This window comes from Penaeus monodon, chromosome 4 (assembly GCF_015228065.2).
Source record: "Penaeus monodon isolate SGIC_2016 chromosome 4, NSTDA_Pmon_1, whole genome shotgun sequence".
Lineage (NCBI taxonomy): Eukaryota > Metazoa > Arthropoda > Malacostraca > Decapoda > Penaeidae > Penaeus > Penaeus monodon.
In genome coordinates, this window is record NC_051389.1 from 4,358,339 (window position 1) to 4,371,219 (window position 12,881).

A 12,881-nucleotide genomic window follows, 5' to 3' on the forward strand; every position below is an offset into this window, starting at 1 on the left:
AGATTTCGTATACATAATGGAATGCTGCCATACATTACGTCACATTTACCAGATGTAATGAAAGTGCCTATAATATTATACTTATGCCTATCATGTTTTCATATACTCTTATGCACTAGCTCCTATCAAAAACAACATATCCTGGTACTATCAAGTAAATGTTATTGAACAGTGTTATGGCTTCAAAAAGTCTTAAAATCATTATATATATATCTGCCACATTTCTTCCCAAATTTGAATGATTTTCACGTGTCTTCCTCATTGATCAACAGAAATATGTAATACACCACTAAACCCATCAAGTAGGTTTAAATTAAGTTCTCATGTCCTATGGTGAGCAAAGTTACTTCTGAAACATCTGTAAGTGACAAAAAGACTGGCAAAATAATTGGTAAAGTTAGTGAGGATGTAGAAAATGTATGAATGAGAAAGAATATTTCCACAATACAGGAGATGTATTTGACTGGTCTCAATTATATCTTCATCAGAAATAGATGTATTTCTGACAGAGGTGTAATCAAAACCGGTCAAATACATCTCATGTGCTGTGAAAATATTCTTTCTCATTCATCCCTTTTCTACATATTAAGAGGTTTTGAGCAAGATTCATTACTATAATGAGACTGATTGGTTTACATGCAGCAGTCAGATGCTATGCTGCATGGCTTCTGAGTCTAATTGAAGCACAAGAGAGACCTATAAAATGACTGGTAGTAAAACTAGTTAAATATGCTATCTACTCTAAGCTCAAAGCAGTGAGGTATTCACAAAATCACGATACCACTGGTCGAGAAAAAGGAGTTGCCATACAGTATTTTTTTCTACATCTGGCTGCATTATAAAGGCTGAACCACAAAAACAAGCAAAAGTTTGGAGGTATGTACTTAACACCTTTTTTCAGCCCCTGTATGGCATTTTCACTGAAGGTACCTAAAAATTTATTTTGGTAAAAGAGAGGTAAAAAGTACTAATAAAACAAGACTATATTGAAGAATTTCAAGTGCCTAGCTTTCCTACAACCTTATAATAACAAAACCAAAACTAATACAGCAAAAATGCCAAACAAAATGTCAACAAAGCAATCTACAAAAGAACAGATTACATTTAACATCTATTCCATCAAAGACATTTATGGAAAGTTACTGGAAAGACACCTAAGCAACTAAAGCAAGAAAAAAAATTGACAGATCTTTCACAAACAGGCAATACGAGAAGAAATAATCTATCATTCTTCTGAAACAAGATATAACACCCCTAAAGGTATAATCCCAATACCAGGCTCCTGTTATGGTGAAAGAGAGAAGGTGCAGAAGATAAAATAAACAACACAAAAAGAGTGAAACACAATAACTGTTTTCTTCAGTGCTAACGACTTCTATAACAAATACAACAATGCAGTTTCTACCCATATACAATACTTATACAACACATTATTTATTTTCTACGACTGTAAAAAAAAAATCAACATTTACACGAACAATATACTTAAGAAGGAAAAACAGTTTGTATCATCTTACCATCTGATTAAGTCCATTAAAGCAGCATTACATAATAAAATGTGATAAAATACTCAAAATATTTCTCAGTAAAACACAACATATCGAGCATGTCCAAGGTCAATTATAAATGAGCAATTCTGACAGCATGCATAATTCTTACCTCCTGAGAATTTCCCATGAAAATAATAGTAAAATCCAATTAGTGAGCATTGATTAATTTTGATAGGATGAATAATTCTTACCTCATGTGATTTTTTCCACGAACATAATTGCAAATTCCAATTTGTGAACATTAACCTATCTATCTCTAATTAGAGTGATATTCAAATATTACATACTAATGTCATATCAAAATTTTAGCATACAATTCTTTATTATCTTCCATATTTCAAGTTTGACCCGATGGAGAAAATACAAGAAAATACTAATATTAATTATGATACTGTTCCTTCAATTGAAACTGTGTTAAGTTTGGATAAAATAAATCTATTAATGACTAGGAATATATTTGGAAAAGACAAAATGTCAACACAGATAAGCTTATAAACTTACCACATTGATGTCTGAAACAAATATGAATTTTCCCGACTGATATAAAAACACTGGACAAAAACTCCATAAAAAACAAACTGTAATATTTACTGCAATGAAAATCTATGTTATATGAACTATCAACACTAAACATTGAGAATATTATAAATATCTGTATTAACCTATCCTACTTACAGATAACTATACAAGAAATAGCCTAATGTAAATGCCAAGCTTAACTCTTGATTATTAGAAAATTATTCTTATGCATTTCGCGTGATTTCCAGCACTCATTCAAAGAGAAAAGGAACAGAAAAAGTTCACTAACCTGGTGATGGTTTAAGTTCTTTCAGCATATCCACTGTGGCTATGGGACAAACACACACATCTTTTAACACGGGACAAGTTACAGGTTCTATACAACAGACACCACAATAAAGTATTTCTGAGACAAATGCACTGATATTAGTAATAGTCTATGCAACTATATATACTTATTAGATCAAGTACATAGAACATAGCATATCCTGAAAAACTAAGATTAGTATGTATGTATCATCAGCTTGTAAAACTATTCCCATGGTCTTTCTCTAAAGCACTCTAAAGACTCCTAAAAACATGTATCAAAATCTAACCAAATTTTCATATCACAGCCATAAAACAAAAATAAAATTATGTTAGGACAGAGGCAGACCTAATAAGCACTGTTTCCATACGGGTTGCAGAAATCAATTAGTTCAAGCAACTGTGTAAAGATGACATTTTCTGAAGAAGAAAAAGAAGAAAAAACCTTACCCATGGTATGAGCCTTGCCAGTCTCACAAACATACACTATTTTCTCCCTGGTGGCCCGTGTTGCATCGATGACGCCTTCCACTTCCTTCCTCACGACGCCAATGTTTTCCTCCAGGGCCGTCCTCTCCCGCCCATGATATTCGAAGCTGACAATAAAGCACAATCAATCAGTATTTCAATTCTTACAAGAAAGATAAAAGACAAGATATTATAAACACATTAAAATAACCACACAGCTTATCTATCCTTGTATGTGTGCGATTTCAAACTTTTAAAAAATTAGGTTGTTAGGCTCTTTAACACCTCATCTTCTGAGGATACAACTTGTAATGTTTTTATCCACTTTCACTACTTACTCCAGGACTTCATCTGGGGATTCGTAGATGGGCAGATCAGAGGGTCGAACCAAACGAGAAGAAGCTGCTTCTGTGTCCTTCTTATCTGACTCCGCGAGGACGACTGGAGTGAAGATTGGCGCGGCAACGGCTGTTGCTAATGGAACGCTCCATTTTCTTACCAGCTGTGATCAAATTAAAGAATGTGTTATATGTTTAGGAATTCATATTGTTATACACCAACTACTAAATGTTTCTAATTAAATAAATAGGCAGTATTTCATCCCCAGAAAATCAAAACAATCACTTCTGAACATTCTAGTGAAACCTTTACCTTTTACACTGAAGCTTATACTAAATCACTACCCTCTTTGAATGCTTCAAAATGTCAAACCACAAAATGCATTCAGAAGGTAATGTTATTACATTTTTTTCATAAATTCATTATTAGCTCCATATTCTTGGGAAAATATCTAATTCGTTTATTTTATTTTTTATTTTATTTTTTTTATTTATTTATTTTATTTATTTATTTATTTTTTTTTTTTTACAGAACTCACACACAACCTAGGTTAAGAGCCACATGATTTTTTAAGCACTCCACCACTAAAAAAATAAATAAATAAATAATAATAATAACATGTATATTTTGGCAAAAATAAAAAATTGTAGACCTCCCTGGCAAATTCACTGTCAAACTACAAACTCCACTCTCCAGAGCTGACATGATTCTCTTGCTTTTGCTAGAGCATGAAAAGGTCATCTTCTAAACATTTATCGTTAATTCTATTATTACATGCAACTTATTGTACCAATATATCACATGATACAAAGCGATTGAAAGCACTGGGCTTTAAGTGTAGGACTATCTTATAATTACACTGACTGTGTTCTAACAAAATCTACTTGACAAATAGTATGATTTGTGATGGAATGCCTACAACCTGAAGTCCAACCTAATAATTTCAACCTCTGCCAAAAGCCTAGAAATTTTACTAAATTTCAACCTCTGCCAAAGGCCTAGCAATTTTACTAATGACAACCTGGCTAGAAAGTTTGCATTAATTCCAATAACATGATACTATGACACAGGGCACACATATCAACAAATCATTAACTATTAAAGATATCTAGCCAAAAAAATATATACATGTATTAAAATCATATATTAATCACGCACGAACTCATTAATGCGAAAGCCAATTCATTTGAAATCGTGCCTGAAATCATTAATACCTATCAACCAAAACCTTTCAAAAATTTCTTTCTTAAATATCTGAATTATAAACCCCCCACCCCTTATTTCCTGACCACAAACCCCCCTATTACCTCCTCCAACCCCCCCATACATATTCTCTCGTAAAATGCCATTAACAGCCTCAATCCCACATCCATCCCACCCCCAAAGGTAAAAATCAGCTGATCTCCCTAAACAACACCCCATGACCCCCGCCGGCTCCTTGCACACAGACACCCCACACGTACATAACACACACACCCTCCTTATATCCCGACCTTCTCAACCCACTCCACCACCCACACTCCGCAGCCTTATACCCCTCCCCAATAAAAAGGCCCCACAATAAACAGAAAACACTCCAAAATACCCTTAATTCACAGGAGAAATGGCTTTAATCTCACGTACCCGAAGAGCGGCCATGGCTGTGCAGGGAGGAGGTCGTCCTACGCCTGGCAACTGAGGAGACTTGTTCTGACTCGTTACGTAAGCGTCTCTCTCTCTCTCTTTCTTTTTCTTTTTTTTAATGGCTCCCATGGTCTATCTTTTTTTATTATCTGGCGATTTTTGGAATCCCTAGGTCCATAAAGTTCAGGGGGTTTAATTATATTCCCTTCTCTGCGTGGTATCATCATTAAATGGTGTTTTTTTTTTTTTACTTGATCTCACGATGGGCGTGTATAGAGTGTTATATAAATATTCTTTCATCTTGAGAACATCAAAAGGAATGCGTTTGTTTATATTTTTTATTTTACGTTTTTTGTGGTCTTATCAAAATGTATCACACTCCCTTTCTTCTCCTGAAGAGCTTGTGTTCAACATTAAGTATTTATATTCATGATGAGATTCTTAGTAGAATGTGTCTTGTTTTGATAGTTATGAACTCTCATTACTATTATTTTCTCCAATGTGAAGAGTATGTGTATTTATGAAGTATTGTATGCTTTGATAGAAGGTACTGGTAATATTCTCTTTTTTTGTGTAAGTGTGTATATATATATATATATATATATATATATATATATATATATATATATATGTAGGTGTGTGTGTGTGTGTGTGTGTTGTATGTTGTGTGTGTGTGTGTGTGTGTGTGTGTGTGTGTGTGTGTGCGTATGAAAATGTATAGATTTAAACACATATATATATATACACATATATATGCACACACACACACACACACACACACACACACACACACACACACACACACACACACATATATATATATATATATATATATATATATATATATATATATATACATATATATATATATAGTATATATATACATATATATGTATATCTCACACACACATATATAGTATATATATATATATATATATATATATATATATATATATATATATGTATATATATACACATTTGTGTGTGTATATATATGGTAATATTCTATTTTGCTATTTTTTATAGATAAAAAACACACACATACACACACACACAACAGAAACACATATATACATATGGAAGAAAAACCCACAATACATAAACTAGATTTATTGAAAGTGAGACTACAGTTTCGAAATCCACCTGGATGCCATCTTCAGGTCACACACACATATATATATATACACACATACATACATACATATGTGTGTGTGTGTGTGTGTGTGTGTGTGTGTGTGTGTGTGTGTGTGTGTGTGTGTGTGTGTGTGTGTGTGTGTGTGTGTGTGTGTGTGTGTGTGTATGTGTATATATATATATATATATATATATATATATATATATATATATATATACACATATGTGTGTACACGGCCGCACACACATTAAACCAGAAAATTAACCGAAACGACTCAAAGATTCTAACATCTCGAAACCAAATATTCAATACAAAAAGAGTTGATTTTTATTTTTTTTGATATGTGAATTTAATATCGACAAGAATTCCAAATAAGACAAATAACCCAAACATTTTTCACCGAGAAATTCTGACACCTTGTTAATACGAGGACTGAAATTACAATCAGTGACGTAACCAGGCTGCGGATTGTAAAAGCAAGTATGCACTGAGTTTAGGACTCGCGAAACAAATAGCTGTGATTATCAGAATACCCCTTTTCCCCTCTTTTCGCTAAAGTACTTTGTCGTAATGCTGTGTGACCCTTGATGTTTGGCACAGTTGTTTGATTTCAACAAGACTTTACCCTATTCATCAGCTCATGCCTAACGCTTTTCGCTAATATACTTTAGCATAGTGCTATATGACTTTCGATGTGTAGCACATTTATTTGTTTTAAGTATTAATCATTAATAACAATAATAATAATAATAATAACATTCATTATTATTGTGGTTATATCAACATTATTATAATTGTAACAACAACAACAAAATAATAATGATAATAATGATAATGATAAAAATAATCATAATCATAATAGCAATCACGATAAAAATTATAATGATATGATAATGACCCAACAACGATAATAACAATGGAAATAATAACAATCGACAATAATATTTCTTCTAGGTCGGTTGTATGGAATATAATAATGATGATTGATATAAATATTCACTATTACACGAGTCAAAAAGTGGGAATGCCTTAATCCGTCTCACAAGATAGATCAGTAAGTAATTCAGAAAATACGTATGTATTCATTAACATAATTTGTACGGGAGCAGAGTGGCGCAGTGGAAGCGTGCTGGGCCCATAACCCAGAGGTCCGTGGATCGAAACCACGCTCTGCTAAATATAAATAATTTTTTTTTTTACTTGCACAATACTCCTATGTGTAACTGTTACTTAAATAATCACACATTTTGCATAAGACATTTCCATACGTCGACCATCGTCCAGTTATTTGCAATACGCCGATATGTCCGTCTTGGTATGCACTGTATGGTGCTATCTTTTCATTCCGCATAAATTTCTTTTAGATGTTTCAGCGATTAAGAATCAAAAAACTCTGATTTCATTTCTATGTTTGAACAAATGAAATATAATATTTATAAGAATATATATACTGGTTCCAGTGACTGCTGGAGTAACGAGAAGGGTGTCCTGGAGCCACGGACGCCCTCAGACTGGGCCACCGTCATGATGCTGTCTGGATCCCTGTTCGTCAATTCGAAATGTAAGGATTAAGAATTACTTCTGTTACTTTTATTTTATTATTTTATTTTATAAGAATTACTTTTTTTATTTAATTTAATTTTATTATTATTATTTTTTTATAGGAATTACTCTTATTACTTTTATTTTATTACAATTATTAAAGGCGGGAGAATTGATAAACGTCGGGAGGCTGTTCGTTTCGTTCTGATTTGACGCGCAATGTCGCCCGCCTTGAACGTCTCTCCGTGTTCGTTCACGCGATGTCAGCGAGCGCGAGGAACTCCCTGTGAGAACCTTTCGGTGAATGGACTGGTAGCTGGCATCAGGTAAGCTGAAGAGGAAAGGAACTGGTGACAGTTCATCGACAAAGGATTAATAAGGAGAAACGACGAAGATTCAAAGTTTAGCAGTGATAACTCGTCTCGCTGTCCCCGGTTAGCCAGTTGAAGTCTGAAATCCTGAAATCCAAATAAGCTTCGCTGTCACCTTCATACCAGACACTTTACGTGTCCAAGAAGTAAATTATGAAGAGCACATACAGTCTATAAGTAACGATAATGCAAAGCCTTAACACACTAGTTCCCACACTGGCTCGGTAGGTGGGGGGGGGGGGCGACAGGGTGGTATTAGGAGCAGTTAATGAGAAAAGTTTTACCTTTTACAAAATGCTGAATAAGTAGGTTTATTAACTTAAGGTTATATTAGTGAAATGCCGCTTTGCGTTTAATCTTGTTGCTTTTGATCCGAAGCATACCAAAATTAAAAAGGTGTGTTTGCATGTGTGTATGAGGGGAGGGGGGAGGGCTTAATAATACACCTAGAAGCCAAGGGGGCGCCAGCCTGGAATAGTTTGTGAACCACTGCTTTAACATGCCTCATAGTAAAGATTAGGGGGCACTTGGAGATTAATTAATTTTGGCCACGGCGACGTTAGGTGAAAAAGATTGCAAATAATTTTTCATTGAATCGAATCGAATCTCTGGATATCTCTAAAGACTGCCTGACTATGAAAGATGTGTGTGTGCGTGCGACTTTTTTCTTCTGTACATTCTCGCCCACACTTATTTTTGACATTTTGAACACAGTCAAACATTCAAACGAGATCTGAGGTCAAAATTTATTTGACTTTCTCTTTATTTTGAAAATAGCGTTTTTTTTTCGCGCGTCACGCACCATGTCATTCCAAATGGCAAATCTTCAAAGAATGTCGTCAATCTTCTGGCCAAGTCAATATAATTTTTTTCCGTTCTCTAGATTTTGATGGAAAGACTAGTGGACGGAAACACACACACAAACACACACGCACACGCACACACACACACACACACACACACAACACACACACACACACACACACACACACACACACACACACATACACACACAACACACACACACACACACACACACACACATATATATATATATATATATATATATATATATATAGATAGATAGATAGATATACGTGTATGTGTGATGATGATGAGGATATTAAAGATACTGTTGTTATTTCAATAAAATAAAAGATAACGATAAAGTTATCAATAGTAATAATAATGAAATAATGAAAGTAATAATGAAAATGATACTAACAGTTATAATGATGTATCAATGACAATAATATGATAAAAAACAATCAATTAATAGAGAATATAAAGACAAAGAAAACAATAATAATGATAGTGCGAAGGTAATAATGAAAATGATGATGGTGATGATACTAATAATTATGATATAATGATATCAGTAACAACAACAATAATGATAATAATAACAACGTGCTGTGCTGGGCCCATAACCCAGAGGTCCGTGGATCGAAACCACGCGCTGCTAAATAACATAAAGTTTTTATATTTATGATATGCTAAGGGTAATGCCAGCCTGGTGGGGTGCAAGCCAGCCCTTCATCAGCCAGTCTCAAGCCCGGATAAATGGGGTCGGTTAGGAGCAGGAAGGGCATCCGCCTGTAAAATCTCGCCAAAACTTTACATGTTGTGACCCAAACAAGTAGAGTCACCAATGCTAGGATGTCCCCCATAAGCGATATCCTATCAGATACATCGCCCTAACTCATGAACGATGGCGGCCAAAGAAGCTAGTTCAGCATTTGCGAATTGGGACATTAAGTAGCTGAGAGGAAGATGTTGAGATGGAAGGTTGGAATCACAAGGAGAGATAGAATAAGAAACGACCACATCAGAGGTAGTGGAAGTAGTGGAAATTTCCAAGATTCAGGAGGCAAGACTGAGATGGTTCGGCCATTTGAGGAGAAGAGCTGGGGAAGATCACGTAGGAAGAGAAGTCATGGAAATGGAAGTACAAGGAAACAGAAGAACAGGAAGACCTAGAACACGATGGAAAGATTGTATAAATAAAGATCTTAGGGAGAAGAATATAAATGTAGCGCTAGTTAACAACAGCAATATATGGAGAAGGCTCATTCACAACGGCGACCCCGCATAGGGACAAAGCTGAGATATACTCTGGGTAATGGTAACCTTAACACACAGGTTTTACATAAAACTTTTTCATAAGCTAAGCATCGTGAAGTTTGCTATGTTCCAACATGTCTGCCTTGAAATGCACCGTATATTGGGATCTTTTCATCTCGAATAAATTTCTTTTAAGATTTTTAGCGATAAGATAATTACATGAATCAAAACAAATGAAATACAATATACAAAAAATATAGAAACTGACCCGGCGGCTGCAGTGGCTACTGGAATGAAGAGAAAGGTGCCCACGAGACACGAGCGCCCTCTGACTGGGCCGCAGATATTATTTTAAGTATCTGGATCCCTGTTCAACAATACGAATTGTAGGGATTGAGAATTGTTTCCACTGTCTCACTTATTGCTAGAATTAGTAAATGTCGGAGGCTATTCGTCGTCTTCGCCACGTGATGCCAGCGAGCGCGAGAAACTCCCCGTCGGTGGAAACCTTTCGATGAAAGGACAGGTAGTTGGCATGAGATACGCTGAAGAGGAAAGAAAGTGATGATGGTATAAAAATTTATGAAGAACACATAGTCTGTATGTAGTGATAATGCAAAACCTTAACACACTGGTTCCCAAAGTGGGCGGTAGCTTTCCCCCTGGGAACGGTAAAGCTCGGTAGTGGGGCGATAGGATGGTATTAACAGTTAATGAAAAAACTTTTTTGCTTTTTATAAATCGCTTAATAAATAGGATTATTAACTTGGGCTATATTTGTGAAATACAGCTTTGTGTTTTACACCATTCTTTTGGCCAAATCAATGTATATACATATTTTTTTCGTTCTCTAGATTTTGATGGAAACACTAGTGGGCGGACAGAAACACACACACACACACACACACACACACACACACACACACACACACACACATATATATATATATATATATATATATATATATATATATATATATATATATATATATATACGTGTATGTGCGTGATGATGATGAGGATATTTAATGATACTGTTGCTACTACAACAAAATAATAGATAATGATAAAGATGACAGTAATGATAATGGAATGAAAGTTATAATGAAATTAATGATGATACTAACACTTATGGTCATAGTAATACCAATAGCAATGATTATTATAATAGCAATAACAAAAAAGGAAAGAAAGAATAATAAAGATAGATATAATAATGATGATAATGAAATATTGAAGGTAATAATGAAAATGATGAACAATAATAATAATGATAATAATACCAATATTGATAAAAATAATAATTTAACAGGAATAATATTGAGAACAATGAAAATAATAATAACAATAACAATGATAATATTTCTCCTATTACTAATAATAATGATAATAAGTATAATAGTAATAAGGACAATGGTAAAAATAGTAATTGATAATAATGGTCATAATGAAGATGGTAATAATAATAACAATATAAATATCATTACAATTATTATTATTATTATCTTAATCATAATGATAATAATAATAAATATCATAACAATTATTATTATTATTATCTTAATAACAGTAATAATATGATAATAGTGATAATGATTATGATAATCATCATAATCGCAATGATAACAATTACAATATTATGATAGTAATGCCAATATCACCAGATACTCTAGCAAGTTCCGGCCTCAGTAAATCCGTTTGTGTAATTAAAATTTCAGTTCCTATTCACTTTCCAGGGAGAGCAGAGTGGCGCAGTGGAAGCGTGCTGGGCCCATAACCCAGAGGTCCGTGGATCGAAACCACGCTCTGCTAATTTATTGCTTTTTATATCTATGATATGCTATGGGTGGTGGTAATCTTAACACAGATCTTGCATTAAACATTTCCAAGTGTGATTTTTTAAAATATAGCACATATATATACGAATCAAAACAAATGAAATACAATGTACAAAAATGCAGAAACTGACCCGACGGCTGCAGTGGCTACTGGAATCAGGAGAAAGGTGTTCAGGAGCCACGAGCGCACTGACTAGGCCGCTTATATCATTTTAAATATCTGGATCCCTGTTCAACAATACGAAATGGAGGGATTAAGAACTACTCTCAACGTCTCACTTAGAATTAGTAAATATCGGAGGCTATTCGTTTCGTCACGCGATGTCAGCGAGCGCGGGAAACTCCCCGTCGGGGAAAACCTTTCGATGGATGGACAGGTAGCTGGCATCAGGTACGCTGAAGAGGAAAGAAACATGGTAATCTTAACAATGATGGTACACCGACAAAGGAAATAACAGGAGGATCGACGTAAAAAAAAGAAAAAAAAAGAAAAAAGCCGGGAACTCGAAGTACAGTAATGATTGCCTGTTATCGCTGTCTCGGGTGTGTGTTGAAACCATGAAATCCTGAATTCTAAATAAACTTCGCCGTCACTTTGAGACTATAAAACAGATCTTACGTGTCCAAAAAGAAAGTTATGGAAAGCACATGTAGTCTACAAGTATTCATAATACAAAAGCCTTATCATGACTCATAGTAAAGAATTGGAAGCGATATGCCCTTCGATATTAATTAATTTTGACCACGGATATGCTAGGAGAAAATATAATTGCTTTCATTTTCATATAATGCATTCAAACGCAGCTTTGTTTAGGAGGCTAAGGATAAGTGAACAGCTAATCATATACGAAGGAGCCGATTTTACGTTTTGCAGCTGGATATATCTCCGGATAACTTTAAAAATTGCGCGACTATGGAAGGTGTGTGTGTGTGTGTGTGTGTGTGTGTGTGTGTGTGTGTGTGTGTGTGTGTGTGTGTGTGTGTGTGTGTGTGTGTTTGTGTGTGTGTGTGTGTGTGTGTGTGTGTGTGTGTGTGTGTACAAACACATATACATACATAAATAGGAGGAACGGGAGGTTATTAATGATACTGTTGCTTCTACTACAAATCATAATGATGATGGTGG

The 12,881-nt window shown here is 34.5% G+C and overlaps 1 protein-coding gene across 1 annotated transcript in view; it reads right to left on the minus strand.

Annotated features, from left to right (window-relative positions):
* LOC119572422 (fibrous sheath CABYR-binding protein-like) overlaps positions 1-8,556 on the minus strand; it is a 12,889-nt gene extending 4,333 nt beyond the window's left edge. The window contains exons 1-9 of the mRNA XM_037919539.1: positions 8,530-8,556; positions 7,777-7,940; positions 7,392-7,482; positions 4,102-4,241; positions 3,852-3,903; positions 3,182-3,345; positions 2,826-2,971; positions 2,359-2,475; positions 826-930 (exon numbers count right to left, since the gene is read on the minus strand). Coding sequence (XP_037775467.1) covers positions 826-930; positions 2,359-2,475; positions 2,826-2,971; positions 3,182-3,345; positions 3,852-3,903; positions 4,102-4,241; positions 7,392-7,482; positions 7,777-7,940; positions 8,530-8,556 — 1,006 coding nt within the window. The remainder of the gene's footprint in view (positions 1-825; positions 931-2,358; positions 2,476-2,825; positions 2,972-3,181; positions 3,346-3,851; positions 3,904-4,101; positions 4,242-7,391; positions 7,483-7,776; positions 7,941-8,529) is intronic.
* Positions 8,557-12,881: the final 4,325 nt, after the last annotated feature.